Source organism: Rhinolophus ferrumequinum, chromosome 17 (genome assembly GCF_004115265.2).
Source record: "Rhinolophus ferrumequinum isolate MPI-CBG mRhiFer1 chromosome 17, mRhiFer1_v1.p, whole genome shotgun sequence".
Lineage (NCBI taxonomy): Eukaryota > Metazoa > Chordata > Mammalia > Chiroptera > Rhinolophidae > Rhinolophus > Rhinolophus ferrumequinum.
The window spans coordinates 64,629,397-64,650,176 of record NC_046300.1 but is presented as its reverse complement, the minus strand read 5'-3'; the positions used below and the strand labels follow the sequence as shown (position 1 = coordinate 64,650,176).

At 41.1% G+C, this 20,780-nt stretch overlaps 1 protein-coding gene across 9 annotated transcripts in view; it reads left to right on the top strand.

Annotated features, from left to right (window-relative positions):
• FOXP1 (forkhead box P1) overlaps nucleotides 1-20,780 on the top strand; it is a 564,989-nt gene that overhangs the window by 473,445 nt on the left and 70,764 nt on the right. For 6 of the 9 annotated variants that reach the window (XM_033131907.1, XM_033131912.1, XM_033131913.1 and 3 more), the window contains 4 exons: nucleotides 4,713-4,850; nucleotides 5,878-5,964; nucleotides 11,232-11,385; nucleotides 16,787-16,991. In XM_033131907.1, the coding sequence (XP_032987798.1) occupies nucleotides 4,713-4,850; nucleotides 5,878-5,964; nucleotides 11,232-11,385; nucleotides 16,787-16,991 (584 nt within the window). The remainder of the gene's footprint in view (nucleotides 1-4,712; nucleotides 4,851-5,877; nucleotides 5,965-11,231; nucleotides 11,386-16,786; nucleotides 16,992-20,780) is intronic. The other 3 variants (XM_033131911.1, XM_033131909.1, XM_033131910.1) reach the window with 3 other exon arrangements.

The following is a 20,780-nucleotide window of genomic DNA, read 5'->3' as shown; positions in this document are numbered from 1 at the left end:
TTCTACACAGGCTAGCTTCTATATAATTATATAAAATTTGGCATAGTTTTTTTTTTTTTAAATGGAGCCATTTTCTTTGGTTTTGTTTTCATGTGCTGAAGCCTAACTTAATTTGTTTTGCTCTTACTATGTGATGAACCAGGTAACACTGCTAACCTGATCAGGTGTCATCTGGATACAGCATGAAGTCTATAAGGGACTCGGGTTTCCTGGGACATGCATGTAGTTCATAACCAGAGATGAAAAATAGTTTCTAAATTATTAACCCAGATTAATGGAAATAAAACTATTTAAAATATTTTATCTTCTCATTTTTATTATTTGTACACAGCAATTATAAGAAGATGCTGATATACAGAATTGATGTGTGGTTTTACTGGGCAGTATTTCCTTGTAGTTAACGTGAGTGTAAACTAAAGAGAAAGCAAAAAAATGATAACGTGTTATTTCAGTATTTATATAGTCATCTCCCCTCCCACCCAATTCCTCCAATTGTCTCCTGGATTAGAAATAAGTGTTGTTTCTATGGGTGTTTTTATTTGTTTGATTTTTAGATTTTCTTTCCCCCTTCCTGTCACCTACCTTTTCCCGTTGGTAATGATAAGGCATACCATTTTACTAGTCTTGTAGCTTTCATATGACATGAAGTCATTTTGAAGTAAAAGAAAACTGTTATCAGGCAAAATTTACACAGCAGTGGATGTGCTTTTAACAGTGCTTATTAGGGCTGAGGACATGCTGGTTGCTGTATTAAGGCAGCAGCAGACCCGTACTAGCAGCATCCGATGGCCCGAGCACAGCTGTATTTCTGCCATTCAGGAGGCAGGTGTACGTGCACCTGGGGTCGGCCACACCCAGTTGGTATCAATCAACAGTATCTGTCATGCAGTGTGTGTGTGTGTGTGTGTGTGTGTGAATTCACAATTTCCTCTTGAAACTCAACTAAAGTGTGTTAACTGTGTGTGTATTTTTTAAATTCAGTTTTGTATGCTAGCATTCTTTAAATGTCTGCCAGAAGTTTAATTTGAATTTCTGATCCCTGAAGGCAGCTAGACAGAATCATTCTAGTTCTTCGTAAATTGCCTTCTATGATTCATTGTTAACTCATAAAACATACTCATATCTATATACTCAGACAGTTAAGATAGTTACAGTATCGGGTATATAATTTTTTTTTTGCATTATATTTAAATTGTCATTTGAGAAAGAAATCAAGAAATAGGTTGAACTCCCAGTTAAGGCCTGAGCCCTGTAGCACGCAAAACATTAGAAATTAATGTGTTTTTTCTCAAGGAAGGTAAGGGAGATGGCATAGAATCTGGGGGGGGGAAAGTTTAGTTTTGAGTGAATACTCTCAAAGAGGGACCCATAAATATTACAGCACTGTAGTTAAAAACTCACATGACTGTTTTAAATACTATTGATTTAAACCACTGGCTAGATTTTATGAATCAAAGTGTAATTTCTAAGCTTTGGCCGTATTTCTCAATGCTAAAGCATTCTCTCTTGTGTGCCTTTAGCTGCTTTGCAGACATTCAACACAGGATTAAATGATAGTAGTTCCAGTGATCAATAGGTTAAGATCGGCACAATCAGTCTTGCCGCTAATGACCTCAGTGGTAATGGGCAGTAAGTGTGGGCTGTAATAGCCTCTCGCCGGTACTGCAGGCCCGTTGATTCCCAGCCTGAGTGGGGACCAGCTACATGAAAAACTTGGATGTGAGGAGTTAAGGGAGTGGATACGTGGGCTATAATTCTTAACTATGTAAAGCTTTAAACTATGCTCCTTTTTTCTTTTCTCTCCTTTTCTAGCCCACTGTAGTTTCTGTCCACTTGGATATGTTTGTTAAAGCTTTCCATAATCTATTTTCATGACATGTTGGGGAATTCTCAGTTTTATCACATTTATAAATTAAGCTCGAGTCCACTTTGGAGGCTCAGAGCTAACTGGTGTGAAAATGTGGTTTCAGATAGTGAAAGCAAAGTCAAGGCCGTCAGGACATGATACCCACTTCTGATTATTCAGAGACCGATCACTGGCTGGTGGATTACTCAGGCCTCTTGCCTCCTTCCTTCCTTTGGCTGTGCCTGCGACTTTCAGCGTTTTAAATCTCATCAGCACCTTCATCAGAATGTCCAAAGGCAAAAAGAAGGGGGGACTCATTTTCCTATCCTGTAACATGACTACGAAAGTTGAATAAATAACTATGGGGAAAAAAAAAAGGTTTAAACTATTGGCTGCCTGTAAGCGTTTAAAAATTACCTATATTTGTCAGTCCTTTTTTTAAACTTTTAAAATTAATTTTATGAAAGTATAATTTACATACCCTAACGTGCACTCATTTTAAGTGTACAGTTGGGAGAATTTGGGAATTGTATACATCTGTGAGACCACTACCTCAGTCAAGATAGGGGGCATTTCCACCCCCCACCAAAAGTTCTCTTGTACCCCTTTCTAGCATAGGCTTTCCATAATTCTTTTAAAAATCACAACCAAGAGGTTGTTTCTATGATGATTTCTGTTAGAACACTGTTAATTTCGTGTTCATCACCAGCTTAGATCTTACACCACCCTATTCCTGTCTGTTTTCCTGTTCATCACTATCAGAAATTTGGCTCAAGAATATTTTTATTGTACATTATCCAAGAAACACAGAGGAAAATGAAACCTTAAACATGGTTCTTTTGTTTGCTTAATCAAGCCTCCCTGTATGGTGATGCAACTCTCAAAGAAAAGTCAACTTCTATTGTGATATGTTGGCTTTAACAGCTCAAAAGATAGTGATTGGCACCCAACACATACTGAAAAATACAATGTTTCTTCTGTATAAAGACAAAGTAGACTAACTGGAGTTAATTTATAAATGGTTAGGTGTTTTGATGATGTCTTCTTGGTGTTTGCCCTAGATCGAATGCAAGTTCACTGTTCTAACCATTGGGATATTTCATGCTGCAAAAAGTATCTTTCTAAAAGGATAATTTATCTATTCATATACATCTGTCCCTTTTTGCATATAAAAATATTCAGACATTCCCATCTGTTTTAAATTACAGTATATCTACATCTACACTTGAAAGGACACCGCAGTAGGAAGAATTCATTGATGACCTTCCAGAGTTGGGTTAATGAAATTTTTCAAATGTTCTACATAGTGTTTTCCAAACAATGGGAAACTTGCACATAAACATCCCCACGCACAAACATGCTTGTGACAACAGTGGAGGGTATTCGCTGTACATGAATCTGACCTTCAGGAACCATTTTTAGTTCATCAAAATTAGTGATGCCGAGAAATCGGGACATCAGTGCATAATGACTGTGAAATTAGGAATGAGAGCTCGCTATGCAAATGACAGGACAAATCATGTGAAAAAGTCAAGATAAACTGCATATTAAGACATTATGTTACATAAAATTAATACTGCATTTCTCGCTTTTGCTTACTGCTCCCTGAAAGATTTTTAAATTCTTTTATCTTCTGATCAGCTATTGTGTGCCAGAATTTTTTTTAAGTGGCACACAGGCAAAGTGCAAAACATGTTATTACCTTTTATTCTAACACATGAGATGACAGCAGATCCTTTTTAGCAAAGTATATCCTTTACTGCTTCTTGCTGTCACATGTTTGATTAGAAACCAAAGAAAAGTAAGATGCTTAAATATTACTGTTAGAAGACATACAGGTTTTGTCTTTTCTTTCATTGTTTTTTTCTTTCCTTATCTTTTTATTTGGGGGGGTGATTTTTCATGAAATAGTCTTCTTGTATTACGGGGACTGACAAAATGGTTCTCATGTAGTCTGCAAATTAAACACAAGTGCAGTGATTATTTTGAATAGCTAAATTACATTCTAGAAAGCTTGCAGAATTCATAGCATTGTCATTAGGTATCCGCTTGAATACAATTTGTGTAACCTTGGCCAAGACAGCCTGTCATTTTAATGTCAGTGTTTTATCTGAACAAGACATCATCCTTTCAGATACTGTGTGCAGGTTCCTTGCAGAGATGCCCGTGCAGAAACGTGTTAACAGTTGCAAATATGAAATGCTATCAAGTTCATCACTGGAGCTGTTTGTCACTGAAATGTCATGGAAAGCGGCTTTTAATGGTATCACACATAATAGGAAAGAACTGAGACATCTGTATGCTGGGTGAATAAGGAAGGGTAGAAGGCATCCTAGGAAGGGAGTCTGTGTTTAAGTTTGGAAGGTGCACCCAAGTTTCTGTTATCCACAGGACTGAGCATTCCTTGATTGTCCCTAAAATCACGGCCCACAGAGGAAGTGGGTCGTATTACCTTAGCTGCGAAGGTCCTGGTTCCTTTTGCCTTCTCTAAAATGAGCTTCAAGTTTGTAGGAACTTCCTACAGCTCATGGTGACTGACAGTTCATTCTTAACAAGAATTAGAACCATTCTAACCCAACACCAGGCAATATTTGTTAAGTTTTTAGTGCTTGTTTGCTTGCAAGGCTGCCGGAACATGCGTCAGTGTTGCAAGGTTATTTATTTTTATTTTTTTCTTTATTTAAAATTAACTCCATAATAGATTAAAAAGGATTTGTTGCCACATCCCCTCTGGATAAACACACTGTGTGTGAGAAATCGGTCCATTCCTGGAGCGGGCTGCTGACCAGCAGTCACTGAACCTGAGAGGCTAGGCTGCATGCAGGCAGCTTCCTGGCTTCCTCCTGACCCTGTGTTAACGTCCTAGGTCCCCGTGTCAGTGGCTATGATGACACCTCAAGTTATCACTCCCCAGCAAATGCAGCAGATCCTCCAGCAACAGGTTCTGAGCCCTCAGCAGCTCCAGGTCCTCCTCCAGCAGCAGCAAGCCCTCATGCTTCAACAGGTAACTGTCCTTCCTCCCCGTCCAGCCCTGGCCCTCACCACTCAGAATTCCCTCACCAAGCTGCACTTTCCCACTGAAGAACAACAGAGCGGGGTGGGGGGGCAGGTGGCACAGTGCGCAGACCCGGCCCACAAAATCACTGCACTTGCATCCCTGAGAGGCAGGCCCTGCCACAGTGACTGGGGTTTGGGCCTGGAGAGTGCCCGATGGACCAAGATTATGGCTGTAATTGGACTTGGTAGAAATAAGGTCTTTTAGGCTTGTGTGGCTTTCTGCTCTTTTATTTGGTAAGCCCAGAGGCTTCCAGGTGGTGTGAATCAAAGCAAAACGGGAGCGCGGTGGGAGCAGGTTTAAATGTGACAGCACTCACAGTCCCCATTTCAACCCAGATGCTTACAGAATTCTTCTTTTAAACATAAAGAAGCATTTTGGGGTTGGTAAATTGTAAGGTCCAGAGTTGATTTAATTTCTTTCATGGATGCTGATGCTGAAATGAACTTCTGGCTGCCACTGCGACATGGGGTCCTAATCTCCACACTTCATAGACACCTATATGGAAAAGATGAGACTCGGTCCTGTAGTGGCACAAGTTGCTGGGTGAGGTGGTGGGGACAGGATGCAGAGGAGACTGGCTACCCACGCTGCTGATGGGCACACTAGACAACCCTCAGCTGTGCCCAGCCCTGCATTTAGAAAACACGTGCACGTTCCGCAGTGGAGATTCACCAGACTCTCAGCAAGGGTATTTGGCTTTGTTGTACAATCAAAGGTCATCCCTTGCCTTAGTTTAATTAGTTTGTGTGGAAAATGGTATGTTTTTCATCCGTTCATTTTGGCGATTACTTCTCAAACAATAATGCCAAGAGTCGTTAGTTTGCGCTGAAGTTTATTGTCAAGTTTCAAACTAAAGTTCAGGCCATTACAGATAAAAGGATGCTATTTTTCAAATCCCAGTTTGTGTACGGCACCAGAAGGAGCCATGGATGGGCGCTGCCCTCTTACTTACTGTGCTCTCTTTCCTTTGCAGCAGCAGCTTCAAGAGTTTTATAAAAAACAACAGGAACAGTTGCAGCTTCAACTTTTACAACAACATGCTGGAAAACAGCCTAAAGAGGTACCGACAATACATATTTTACTCTCAAACCACAGATCCCAGAGGACTATCTAGTGGCTATTAAACTGTCATTCATCTTTTAAATGATTGCACAACTGAACTGACTCTATCGGTTCTCAGCTTTCAGACTGAGAGTTATTGTCCTGTTATGCTCAGATTTTTCTGGGTTCCATTTGTTTGTGGGCACACACTTTGTAAGACCACTGCAGGTATACCTGTGTGAGCGCGGTAAGGGGGCCCTGGGCAGGTCCTTGAGGGCTGCTTTTGCAGAATGTACCTGGGGGGAATAAGGTGCTCTCAGTCGAATTTGATGTGGACACACGCTTGATTCTTTTTTCCAGCTCAGAGAGCTTGGGTGTGTGGTGCTGGCCTTCTCCTTTGGAAGAATAATCTCTCGTGAGGTTGGACGAACAAAAAAAGTTAGAGCAAGATGAAACACCCCCATCTCAGTTCAGCTTCTTCCTGCAAGTTGTACATTGTCACTGCTATAGTCATGTATGCAATGGCAGGAGTTAAGGTTAGAGAAGTTTCCAGCTTGGATTATTTGTGTGTCCCTGACAAAGAATACTGTATTCCAACAGCTGCTGTGTGCACACTACTTTGTAAGTGCACACAGTTATTGCATATGCCACCCCACCCATTCAAAGGACAGTATTAGCTCCTTAAATGGTAAGGCCTTCCCAGGGGAGGTTCCATCTCACTTTCTGTACAATTCCGTGTGGGTGAGGCGTAGTCATTTTGGGGGAGTATCTTTGTGCATTATCATGACATCTTTACCCATTCCAAAGTGATCTGGTGGAACTTACTTCCTCATATTTGTACAGTGACTGAAATCCTTTTCATTTAAGTGTCCTCCTTGGAATGGCAGCTCACAGTCCAATTTAACGCCTCCGTCCCTGCCCTCACAGGTGGCCACTTTCCCTGGTTGGGAAGGCGTCTTCACGTGAGTGGAGACTGGGAAGCCCTGATTTCATACCCTGGGAGTGACCCCACCGTTCCCCTCTGCGGGCTCCTCCCTCATCCAGATGGGTGCATGTTCCACGCCTGGCCAGGTTTCCACCCTGGAGTCCTTATAGCCAGCAGCCTGGCTATAAGCCCCTGTAGAGTAGGGGCAATTTTGGGGTAAAGGGGAGGAGGTGTTTTAATGAAAATGCTGACACAACCTAAGTACAGTGGCGTGCTACCGGGTGCTGCTATAATAAAAAAGGAACAGATTAAAAAGTGTCTAAAATGTAAATCTAAAGGACTAACAGTAATTAAAATGGAAATGGCACAGGGAGGAAAGGCATGTAATTGTGAGATATCACTGTGCAGAAGGCTCTCAGCTTTGTTTTGCTGGCTGTTTTTCTAATTCAGTGGGGCTTACTCATCAGTGGCAGTTCAATGCGCGTTAATGACTCTGGGATTGCAGGCATCACTCTGGACAAAGAAATGATTATTGTGCGGTCAAAAGAAGTTCAAAGACAAGAAGGGAATTTCAGTTTTTTCCTTAGAGATCCACATTCAAGAGCATATAAATTAAGCCAAATGTTAAAAACCACAGTCTGAAAGCTGACTTCAAAGTCACAACTCTCTAATTAATGAACTGCGAGCTTCAGTTTGGACAAGTTGTGGTTTGATGCGCCCATAAATCAACATGACAGGCCTGTTTCACAGTCTCAGACAGTGCTTGTCATTGAGTCACATCAGATGTAAACACAGCAGAAAAAAGAAGGGATATGAAGGAGGTGCAATTGATCAACAGAATTGGTAAAAACCCACTTTTGAAGCACATTATGCATGATCACAGGAAATGGTTAGAGCCTCAAGAGGTTTCCCCTTCTGCTGTTGCTTTTTTGAATCAGATTTCTAACAGCCTTCAAAAGGGAGAATAAGAATTATGGAGTTTCTCCCCTGTGGCTCGCAGGCAATAACCCCCTGTTGTTATTTTGTGCTTCTTTCTTTTCAAAGGCATCAAAATTTAGTTTTTTAAAGATCTTTAACTCTATATTTGAAGACAAACAAAAAAGGGCTGCCACTGTCATTCTTATCAGTTACCAGGGATGGTGTTTTTCCTTTCTGTTGCCACTTCTTATTAACCTCTTACTTGGTCTGTTACACATAGTTTGGAATGCTCGTCTGCATGCTGGGAGAACATGAAAGTTCAGATGCGCTCAGAGGGCAGATAAAGAAACGTGAAGGGGACAGTTACGCAGCAGAAGGAAGGATAAAAGTTAACGCTCCCAAATTGCTGCTGTCAGAAAGGGGGCATCTCAGCATGCAAAGACACTGGTGGGGTCTGAGTTTGGGAACGGAGGTGGGGAAGAGAAGGGAATACTTTGTGTCTGAACGAGGAGAAAGTGAGGCACTGCCATAGCATTTGAGCATCTCCGGGGCCCTGGGTTTGCTGTGGTCACACATTTCCAAGGCCAAGGTGATCCATGAGATAAGTTGCCGTAACATCGTGGGGGGAGCAGACCGGTGAGCAGGTGTCCTTGGATCCCACGATATGTTCGTGGTGCTCATGGATTTGGCTGAGACCTGTGGTAGCTGATTAAGAGATCCTTATTTTCCTGAAGTAGGGCGTAGTCTCCTGAAATTATCATGCAGGTGGTGGTCCTTGTGTGCTACAATGAAATAGAGTCACATGGTAGCAATTTCATGATGTGGACTGGTGGTTATGACTTGCACAAGGTTTGAACTTGGATGTTGACAGATGGAACAAGTGTATTAATTTGCTGAATCCCCAGTCGTTAGTGGCTCATAATTTTGAATTGTCAGGTCCCCCTGCCCCCCTTGTCCCTTTTCTGATTGCCGCTGCAGTAAGACTTGATCCTTGGCCAGAACCATGAACTTTTACTCGCTTTTATCCTAAAGTTGCCTCAAAGATGTTTTCTTAAGCAAGTTAGGCTCCACTTTGAGTTTGACCTAAGACCTTCCATAGGCGATGGATCACTGTGTAGCCCCTTACATCTGGCTACATATGTAAGCGACTGCCCTTTAATATTTGACAGCACGGTGTAGAAAATTAGAAGGCAGGAGTAATAGTAAGTCAAGCCACACAAAAAAGATCTCATCCTGTGCTGGTGAGGTAGGCTGAGTTGGTTGTTTGAAAAGGGCCGTTTGTCCCAGGCAGTTATGACAGTTTGTTAGGCAGCAGGGAGGAGCCAAAGAAAGGAAAACAGACCTTGGGCTGTAGCACCGGGGAGGGGCTCTGCAATGCAAGGTTTGTCAGGGCATTGGAGCATTTTAACACTGACTGCTGACCTGTCGAGGGGGCTGCATGGAGACCTTTTTTGTGTGCATTCAATTGTGAGAAGTAAACAAATGGGCTCGTATCCTGTGTTTGGTAACTGGGTGGGGAGCAGTTTGGCAACCACTGTTGCTTTTAAATTCTTTCTTTGGACAATGGGCCTTGTATACTTTTATATCCTGGCTTTTCAAACATGGACAGCTTTCATGAGCTTTTCCTAGGGATGGCCACAGAGACAACAGAAAAGCCATCAGTCATTTTATATAAATACACAATTTTTAAACATTTCATTTACAGTCAGACAGGAAACACCCTCCCTAAGCTCCAGCGCCCCCTCCCCCATTATTTTCTTCTTCAAGAAGAGCTAATTCCCTGATTTTTTTAATTGTATCGGGGTTCTTTTTTTTCTCTTCCTTCCCCCCTTTTTTAAAATGTTGTGAATTAATATCTGTTGAAGAAGTGAAAAATCATTTTGACATGAATATAACTATCATTGGGTTTTACATTAATGTGATAACTTGGGAAGGGGTGAAAACAATTGGATCATTTTATGCATGCTGTTCTTAAAATGAAAACACTGGCTTTTCATTTAAATTTATTTAAATTTTTGTTGTTAGTGGTATAGAATTTGTTTTTTGGAGTGAAACTCAATTAACTTTCTCAGTGGCATGGTAGTAAGTCTGAAATTGGTTGTTAATATGAGAATGATGGTTTTTACTGTAAAATAAACTACATGAAGACCAAAAGGAAACCACTATTTTTCTCTTCCTTTGAACTTTGCATCAGAAGGTCCTGATCCACATACCGTTTTATGGATGTATCAGATCAAGGTCATGTGTTAGGTTAAGTGAATGCAGTTGTTTGTACAGTTATTAGAAGCTCTGAAAGGGCTGTGTAGTCCTTTTAGTTGCAAAAGTCTCTGATGTTTTGAATTAATGTTGAGAATTAGGCAAAGAGATCTTGTTCTTTTCTTAAAGAACCTTTCTTGGGGCTACAGTTTGGGAAGGGTTAATTTTCCTTTCATAATTGTTAGCCGTGATGTGGCTAAGACCTCCACCTCGATTTGATTCCTAGCAGATTAAGGATATTAGATAATTTCCTTCTATTTATTGTACTACTGCACTGTATTATCTTTCTATCACTCAGATAATTACTGAGGAAATCTACATTAATTTTTTTGGCTGGAGCAAGGTCTGCTAAACACTGGAATGATGTATTCATGTTTTACACAACAGAAGTTTTCCTCCTGTCATTGTCCAATCAACAAAAAGATATTTATCAAATTGTAAAGCCCCTTCTTTTCAAGAACAAAGCCCGTGGGGAAGAAGGACTAACAAGCAGACCTAGGGGTTTCTGAAACTCCAGCCAAGTAAAGGCGTCTGCAGCTTAGTGTCCTCGTATTAAACACTCACAGTTGAGTATGATGTTGTTTGCTAAATTATGAATGTGTGTAATTAAAACCTAGTAGCTGTTTCTATGAAAGATTTACAATGTTATTTCATCGTTTGTCATGGCTAATTAACAATATTAGATGAAGTTTTTCTTCTTCAAAGGTCTGATTTTTCCTCATTTATTTATGTCAGAAGTGATAAACAGAGTAGTTAAAAGCTTCTCCGGTGCAGGCAGGCGGAAGGCAGCTTGTTCTTTCACACCTCAGAGTTTCAGAGTTCAGATCCCTCCCGACTAGAGTGCTGCAGTCTTCTTCCTATTGTTACAATTAAAAAACTCAAGGTCTACAAGTTCACCTCTTGACTACAAAAACTCAGGCCTTTCAGACTGTGGGAAAGGCTGACTTGATGGATGCATTATTTTTCTGTGAGAGCAGACAGCAGAAAGGTAATGCTTCTACCCCCTCACCTCTCTTCAGAGGTGATGTGTTCTGTCCCCTTGACACCAGGCTTGACACGGAGCTCTCCACTCAACTCCGGTGACCATTGTCCGTCTTGGGCGATGACGATGCGTTTTCAGACATCCGTGTTATAACCTTCCGTGGGACATGGCCATCTCCTTTTTTTTCCTTCCTGATTTCTTACAGCAGCAGCAGGTGGCCACCCAGCAGTTGGCTTTTCAGCAGCAGCTTCTCCAGATGCAACAGTTACAGCAGCAGCATGTCCTGTCTTTGCAGCGCCAAGGCCTCCTAACGATTCAGCCAGGGCAGCCTGCCCTTCCCCTCCAACCCCTTGCCCAAGGTAGGTGTTGATTATACAGAAGGCATCGCTCTGTGGTACTGTGGGCGGGGGGGCGGGGGGGGGTGTCTCGTGGTGTATGCCGGCTCAGCATTCAGGAAACTGCCCCTCTAAAACATGCACATACAAACTTAGAGAACAGCTGGATGAGGTGATAATGATAGACCTTTGTCGAAACTGAAGTGCTTGTTGATGCCAAAATGACGACAGAGGTGATGGAAGGCTTAGCATAGCGGCGTGGTCCCAGTGCTGCACATTCTTAGACTAAGAGAAAGCAATGCCACTTTGATTTCCTGAGCATTTTAATGGGATCTCCTAGCGTTTTCAGTCTGGAATCACAAATGAATTTCCTTGATAGTTTTCTTCAGTCATTTTAAGCGCTATTTTATATCATGTAACGTTCTTTTTTAAATCTTAGTAATGCTTTATACATGACCCTTTTAATATCTAGAGATAGATTCAGGTTTATTTTTCTGTAAACAATTAAGAGTAAACTCTTTCTGTTACAAAAACCAAAGTTTGTTTTTTGTAGGGCTTTCTCTTTTTCTTTGTTTTTTACCTTCATCGGACCACTGATTTTGGAGCGGGGTAGTTCTATACTCATCAGAACAGGTAGCGTTTCCATCTCTAGCTCTTCTTCAAAAACTGTGGTTCTTTGAACAATAACAAGAGGTCATGGATTTAAAAGTTTCTTTTGAAAAGCCGTTGACGTTATTCCAGTGGGTGCTGGACACAAGAAGCAAGTGAGTATTCTAGCTGTCCTTAGCCCTCTTGGTTTAAGCAACCTGACCTTTCACGTGTGTGATGTGAATGCAGATTCAGAACCAGAAGGGAGGAAAGGAAGGAAAGAAGAAGTGTCCTGCTGGCCTTTGAAATAGTGTCCCTGTGCAGTGTGTGCTACAGCAGGTTGCAGTGTCTCCTCCCGGCCCCAGTCCTTTCAGTGCTATTCCACTTGGATGGATGTGCAATGCCTTGTGAAGGCTGGTAGCTGGAGCCCGTGGTGTCTGGGGTAACTGCCTCCTGAAGAGGGTTGAAAATGGGGGCCCTCCTTTCCCCTGCATGTGCGTGAGGCATGGTCACTCGTTCCACGATGCTTGGCGTCGGGTGCAGCCAGTGAGGCATGACCACATATGAGTGTTCTCTCGAGTCCACCACGCCCAATTCCTGTCCCCTGTGGGGGTTCCGTCTGTATTTGCTTTATGTGTTTCACGTTGAGACCAGGGCTTTTTCCTTTAACTCCTGTCTCCCCTCCACCCTTTCTGCCATGACTGCTCAACTGCGTAATGCATACTCAGCATTTCCGTTACTGTCCGAGTAGGACATGTGATAACAGCAGCACTGGAGAACAGCACAGCAGCTCCTGCATCCTCCTGCTGCAGAACGCCACAACACGCGTTGATTACACCGCACGTTTCTCGTTGGAAACTCTGCGGGCTGTCCTGACGCACGCCCTGGACTCAGGCCTCTCCTCTTCCCACCGCGGGAGCCTCCACTGTTAGCTTGCTCACTGAGGTTCATTGTTGTAGTACATCCGTTAAGCTGTCCAAAAGGGGGCAATTGGGCAGTGACAAGACAAGCTCATGTGTAATGTGAAAGAAATGAATGTGGTGATGCATGAAGTGTAATCTCTGCAGTAACATATCAGAGACACCAGTACGTAATTCACCAGCCAAGGCATTGATTGATATGCTTAGCAGTGTGTGCTAACTATTAGTCCCAACAACATTAGGAAGACGCATATTTAAAATCTAAAGGATACCTTTATGTGTGCCTAAGATGCATAAATGTAAATATTACGGGTATTTCACATCAGGGTCTTGCAGTGACATGAAAACCAATGTCACTGCCATCTTTTGTGGAATCGGAAGCTTGGTTCTGTCTCCCCTGCCCCCTCGCCCAAAGTGGCTTGAGAATTCAGTCATCTTGGACTACAACACTACACACACACACACACACACACACACACACACACACACACACACACACACACACACACACACACACACACACACACACCAGAAAGATGATGGCTTAAAACTGATGTCATTATGAGGTTTAAATCAACTTTCTGCTTGCCTGAACATGGTCACCTGGGTATGGATGTACAAGGACAGAAAAAGGTTGATCAACTCTGTTTGTCTTTGAGCCAGTGATACCTGGGGTTGTGAAATTGAGTTCTATGAACAGTGAGTGATCTGTCAACTGTCCCCACCACATACATTTTTTAAACCTGTGTCTGCATTTTCTTTTATAACGAAGGGGCTGGTTATCCTGGAAAAAAGAAAGGTAGCATGGCATAGGGGTTGTGTGTTAAAAAGGCTGGCAATGCCCACTTCATGATATAATCACCAGGAATTCTTTTACATACCTGCTCGTGGCCTTGGCTAAATTACCTTAAACATGTATGTAAATATCAAAGTATAGGAATAGATGGAGAGTAATGTGTTGAAGGCCTTTTCTTCCCTGAAGGTGATGAGTTGAAGGCATATTTTTGTGGTTTGTAAGGTTATTTATTATAGGGCCTTTTCTCTGTTTTACATAATGAATATACCTGTGTTTCACCTTGGTCTCTTTAATCATCAGACCCTTCCCAGCACCAGTAATTCCATATAGAAAAAACACTTTCAATATCATTCTGACCAGTTAATTTGTAAGAGTAAGCTATAGGTAGGAGAAAATTCCATGCTTGGTTGTGTACCTGTAAGTGGATTTATTTAACTCAATACGATTCTTCCTATCTACCATTTTGGGAGAAATGCAAGCTTTCTGGAAATTTGATATCCATTTAGTCTGATGAGTAGCTAGCTTACGTTTTATGGCCTTAATTCTATCTTGAGACCTTGGCTCAAGGTCTCAAGCATCTTGAGCATCTCTGGTGGGTAGCATTAGTGGAACTAGCAGTTTGACATCACTAACAAGGCGTAGCGCTGATTTGACTGCTTCCTTCCAAATCTCATGAGAATATCTGGAAGCGAAATGATCACATTGAAATTGGACCCGGAAGTCCACCTGTTGTCAGTCAGTGACTATTTTATTTACCGTTTCTCCACTTGGATGATGAAACGATCTGCCAGCCCACTGGAATCAAAGGAGAGGAGAGTAACAGTGAGTGTATTCAGTAGGTGTAACAGGACATCTGTCTCTTGTCTTTATTTGCTGGCTGCACAGCTTACTTTTTAAATGGCTTCGAAGTTCTGCTTTTCTTGGAGGGAAAGTGTTAACACAGTTGTTAGAACCGCGTTCCTCCAGTCTTCCCACCTCTCATGCCGCTGACCCAGAAATCAGTTAGCGTGAGTTGAAAAATAGGCAACTTGTTCTTTTCCAGTGTATTTACTCCCTAGAAAATAAAAATAGGTGTTGACTTCTGTGGCTTTATATCAATATGCTATCATCAACAGACAAGGCTATTCACTATTGTTTCAATTGAGTAAACAGTGGTCAGAGGGTTAGCCATATTCACAGGTAATTGTTGGTGTGCAGACATCAGTGGCAGGCCTGTTAGCTGCAAACACATCCCACATGTCGCTTCACAAGGTGTTTGAAAATAATAGCCCAGATGCAGCAAAACCGGACACAGGATGCTGTAGTGACCTTTCCCTTTGTTTAATTTGCCTCCGAGGTTTAATTTCGAGGGACAAGTAATAATTGAATATGCCTAATAACTAAATGCTCATTTGAGACAAAATCCATCAAAATATAATTGGCATTTGATTTTTATGAAGGAAGGAAAAAAACCGACTTGGCTGTTGAGGATGCGTTCTAAGAATATCTGACCACTTAATGTATCATTTGAAGCCTCCTTTATAATATATATTAATTGCAAACACTTGAGCATTTGAACATTTTCGTGGAGAACCTTAAGGAGAGACCAACTGTTTTTGTTAACGCTCCTCTCAGAAAGGCGGAGAAGGTTATTGGTCTGCTGTGCAATAATTTACTCCTCTTTGATATGCAAACGATCCACGGTGAATATAAAAAATTCCTATCAGACTCATTTCACAGTTCTTAACCACTCGGATTCTCTGGAGTCCATCGCCTCATTAGACCAGTGCTCTCCAATGCTGGCGTAATTAAAATCTTTAACAGTTTAGCAAAGTAAAGATGTTTGGCTGATCACGTTGAGATGATTATCTATCCATTGTATTCTAAATGACAAAAATAAATTAAATTTAGACCTTGGCATTTTTTATTATGTGTTTCAAATGAATATAGTGCACGCAGCTTTTTTTTAAATTCAATACCTTGGATTTGGTAAGAAACATGCCTGTTTCAGTTTCTGCTATATAGTAAGAAAATGACAGGCTTTCTAGGAGAGCTGTGTTACAGTTGATTGAAACAGTGAACTGTAATCCAGACGTCCAGGTCTAATGTGGAATTGCCTTATGGTGTACAGGGTTTGTGATTTCTTTCAGGTGTCCTTTTAAAAGAAGCGGCAGTTGTTGTTAGTTTTCATTCAGAATATTTTTCTTCTGTGCACTTGTGCATTGGAATCTGCATTGAAGTAGAATTTAGAAATCCTGGGCTATAAGAGGCATGCCACCAGAATAAAGGCTAGGAGGCCACAGTAGTGGGACTAACGGACTGATTATATCTCTTCTAAGGGAAAATACAAGTTGACACTTAACTCCTTAAGACCCATGTCCATTTTGACCCCCTTAAATAACAAGACAACTTTATTACTCCAACTTTATTTTACATCTTCATTTTATTCTGTAGTGGTTCATTAGCATTGATCTAAGAAATGACAGTAATAATAGTGTTACTTGTATAAAAAGTTATACAGTTTTTCAGTAGACACATCCATCAATTAAGCATGTGGTACTAGAAACCAAAATTAATGAGGAAGATAGGTGTGTTAATGAAATAATCATAGTATAATCAATTTGACTGTTAAAAGTTGAAAAGCATTTCAGGAAGACGATATGAATTCATAATTTATGTCTAAAAGTGATTAATAAAAACTATATTTAATAACAAAGCTATTTGTCATCATTTAAGACTTAAGCACAAAAATTATTCATTCTGTGGTTTGTGTTGTCATAATAGTATAGTTGAACAAATTTATTTGGAGCCCTTCCTTGTGTCTAAAAATATGATAACATCTATCTACTTTTTTCAAAAATCTAGAAACTACAGTTTGGATGGAGGATACTGTCTTTGCAAAGTAACTGTTTCGATTCCTTTTCATGAGTGTCTTTTATGTGTGACGAAGGCCCTTCACCTCAGCTACTGGGGAGGCCATGGTTGTTACTAACCTATTTGCTTCAGTTGGGAGGGGAAAACACTGCACATACCCCCCCCCCCCAACACTAGGCTTTGTTTACTGACTCTTTGATTTAATTACTGTTCGAAGAGGACAGAATTAGCTGTTAATTGATTTAATTATCTAATTTGTTTGTTTCAGGCATGATTCCAACAGAACTACAGCAGCTCTGGAAAGAAGTGACAAGTGGTCATACTGCAGAAGAAACCACAGGCAACAATCACAGCAGTTTGGATCTGACCACGACATGTGTCTCATCCTCTGCCCCTTCCAAGACCTCCTTAATAATGAACCCACATGCCTCTACCAATGGACAGCTCTCAGTCCACACCCCCAAGAGAGAAAGGTAGGCACGTGCCACTGAGATGTGTCCAAAACTATCTTTAACAAAGAGGGGTGGGTGGCCAGCTGAGCCCTGCCCTAGTTCCGTAATCCCTAATTGGATCCATGTGACTTGAATGTGCATATAATTACTTAAGAATGTATTCAATATTGTTTGGGTGTGAACCATCTAATTATTTTCACCTTTTCAACATGGAATTAGCACTTATGTCGATCTAACCTAAACTTAGGAACCCAGGCAGAGTGTTTCAGTTTCTCATTGGATGGGTTGGGTTTCGCGGCTTCCAGGCTTCACTTTCTGCCAAGCTCTCACTCGATACAAGCTGATCTCCTTGGCTCTACGCCTGCTAAGGGAATAGCAGTGTCTGCTGTGGGCAATTTTGAATCATGGTTTGCGAAAAAACAGAACTTAGCCTACTCTGCACTGCCCTCCATCTTTTCTTCACTCTGTCCCCAAAGCACATGGCCTTTTTCATAGTAAACCCTTAGTGAAGGTTTGAAAAGTGGAGTGGAGAGATGGAAGTGGCCACACAAACATGCACAGCACAGTTTCTCTTGATCATGGAACATATTGTAGCATTGTCTCAACTGTCGTATTCCTACTTGAAGTTAAGACTTTATATTTTTTAATTGCCCTGAGCGTCACTTGGATGTCAGTTAAAGCTAAGGTTGTGTTAGAGATCCAGAATGCATCCTGTGAGGTACAGGTCTAAGAAAACGAAGCTGTTAATGCACGTTCTTGTGTCTTAGCAGAAGCATTACTACTACCGATGCTTTTCGAAAGTAGAACATGTACATACAGAGGGTGCCAAAAAGATGTATGCACATTTTAAGAAAGGAAAAAACGATATTAAAATTGTAATACTCAATGTATACCGATAACAGAAGATGAATACAAGTCACGTTTGACTTCTGCAATTACAAGAGGTGCTCAAAGTGGTTCCCATCAGCGTACTTTTAATAGTTTTTTCCTTTCTTAAAATGTGTGTACGTTTTTTTGGCACCCTCTGTATACAATGCTCCTAAAATTAAAAACTTTTTTCAGTTGACTATTTTTAAACTGTTTCTTATATATTTCATAATGCAGAGCTTCCATAGACAGAAGAAACCTTAAACATAATATATGATAGTCAGTGTCATTTCTATCAGGAAAAACAAATTTTATATTTTGTTTTTTTAATAAAAGTGACTCAGTGAAAGTGTCTTATGTTTTTCATGTAAGCAATTACAAATGTAATTTAATATATTTCTTGAAGTATCAAACATTAGGAAGCCCACTGTTTTAATTACATTTGTACCTTTATGCCAGCAGCATTTTATCTATTTAGAGTTTAGTAATCAGAAAACATCTGCATGTGTGTGTGTCTGTGTCTGTCTGTCTGTCTGTCAATCACATTCCAGCCTTTAGAAGTTCCATGAGAAGTTCCCAGAAATGAGGTTTATATATGTTTTAACCAAAACTTGCAACTATCCTTTTAAGGTCAGTTTGGAGTTTCTGTGGAAGACAGAGACAAACTAAAAGATGCTTTAACCTTATTGGTTTAGAAGAGTTTGAAGAATAGAATGGTGGACAGTAAGAATCAGATTGGAGGCATCAGGCCAAATGGGGCCTGTTGTTTCCAGTTAGGCTAGAGTGGTGTGTCTGAAAGTCACTCTTAGCTCTTGCTCTGTAATCTCTTATAATGCCTTTGTAATTTAAAAAAAAAAAAAATACTAAACCTTAGGTAGCTTTCAAGAAAAGGCTCTGGGCTGTTGTCCTTTGCTGTACTTGCCTTTGGTGTCCTCAGGTGGATGCCGTCCATTTACTGCGAAGTGATTGGATTACAGCTTTATGCTCAAGCAAAGCAGGCCCGTGCCCCGAGAAATGCCGACCGATGCACTTAAGGTATTTGTTGCAGTCTTGTCGGCGGTGTGGAGCCTGCACAGATTCCCCGTGACACAGAAACTCGTCTTGTTTAGATGCACTGTGCTCAGTTTCATTCTAAAAGGTTATGTATCTGTAGTCAGGTGATAGATTAGCAGTGAGGCAAATGGGAGAAGAATAGCCCTTTTCATGTCTTAAAGCGCATTTGAAGGTAAATGAATCCAAGAGACAGTCGAATTCCAGGAGAATAAGATTGTTTGATTTTTTTTTTTTTATGGTCCTTATTTGTCTGCACAAAAGTTGAGCGTAATCTTCATTATACCACATGCCAGAATTAGAATATGGATCAGAAAAGAACCTGGGTTTTACTGAGCCTAATAGGGTTGTAAAAACAGGCTGAATTTTCCAATTGTACATGCAGAGAAGAAACAACCATAAAATTATGTGCCACTACTTCATCTCTTGGATCTCAGTCTATATTATGTGGTAGGTTCCTAGATGTGACTGGATTAAAAGAAAATTCTAGTTTGCACATTTTAACTGAATGTGCAATAAGGCAAGTGAATAAGGCAAGTGAGCACCTTAGATTGAAGATAATTCAATAGTTACAAACTCAGAGAATTGATCATTAAAAAATTCAATTCTTATGTATAGATAGGTGATGAATATTATGTGGTTTTACCTTGTTCTGGTTAGTTTTAAAATCGTGTGTGGTATTCTGTGTAAGCAGTGGGAAATGGTGAAAACAGCTATCACTACAGTAGGTTCTCACTTCCCCGAGTTGCCGTTTGTCGTAGGCATGCGTGCGTCCCTTCTCACCAGTGCACTGTGAGATGTCCATTTTCCGAGCTCTCCCTTGCTTTCCATGTGGTATCCTTTCCCCTTCCACTTTCCTGGAGCAGAATCTGAACAAGAAGAGCCCCTCCTCGCTAAATCATAACTTAGCCCCTCAAACTGTAATCTTAGGTTAAGAATTCTTTTTGAAAGGATTTGGGAGTGAAATTTTTTGGGAAAAGGTAATGTCGTCAGAGTTTTTGTTTGTAAAGTAGTGAGGTGTCTAATACTCCTCCCTGGGCTGCACCTTTCCCTGCCATTTGGGGAATTCCTTCTCCATTTGGTGGGCTTCTGTGAGCAGCCGCTGCAGCTCCAGCTCTGGGGCTCGGTGAGCGGCAGGCTGTTACAGAGATAAATGATGCAGTTGGCATGACACTCCCACTCTCCTCTTTAATTTGTCTTACACAAGGAAAATTATAATTAAATCATTCAGGGTAAACCCTTGAGTGTAGAGAAGGGAAAAAACACACTTCGGTAAAGATTGCCAGTAGAAGCCCACTTCCCCGTTGCGAACACGTTTATCAGTATTCAGCGCTGTTACGGGAGGAGCGGCCCATGTGACCGCTGAGGCCAAAGCAGCTCAGATCCAGGCTTGTTAAGAGCCTGTCACCGTACACTCAGGGATGCGGCATCGTTAGAATTCAGTACTGGTGCCATGCTTCATGCTGTGATTTTTGTCCCGACAATTTGATAATGTTTATTGTGCTGATTGTGTATAAATTCATTGGTGCACTAAACACCTCGGTTGGCAGTGCCTGAGAGCAGCGAGGTGGGGAGGAGTTTCAGCAGGCAGAAGCGAAGGGAGCTGAAGGAGGAAGCAGCACACTCATGCCTCTTGTTGTCATCTTATTCCACGGGACCAGGGAGTCATGCCTTCTTAGGTAAACAGACAAAACTCAGACCTGGGATACCTGTAAACACAACCATATTATCTTGTTTTCTTAACTTGTCTGTCTTGCTTTAAGAAATTCCAAATTTTGGTGTGAGTAAACAAAATCAATGGAATGCAAATGAAACATTTACTAAAATGCTAAATTTATTAAAGCCCTTTGAGCTTCTTAGATCAAAGTGGCTATGTAAATACAAATAGCAATT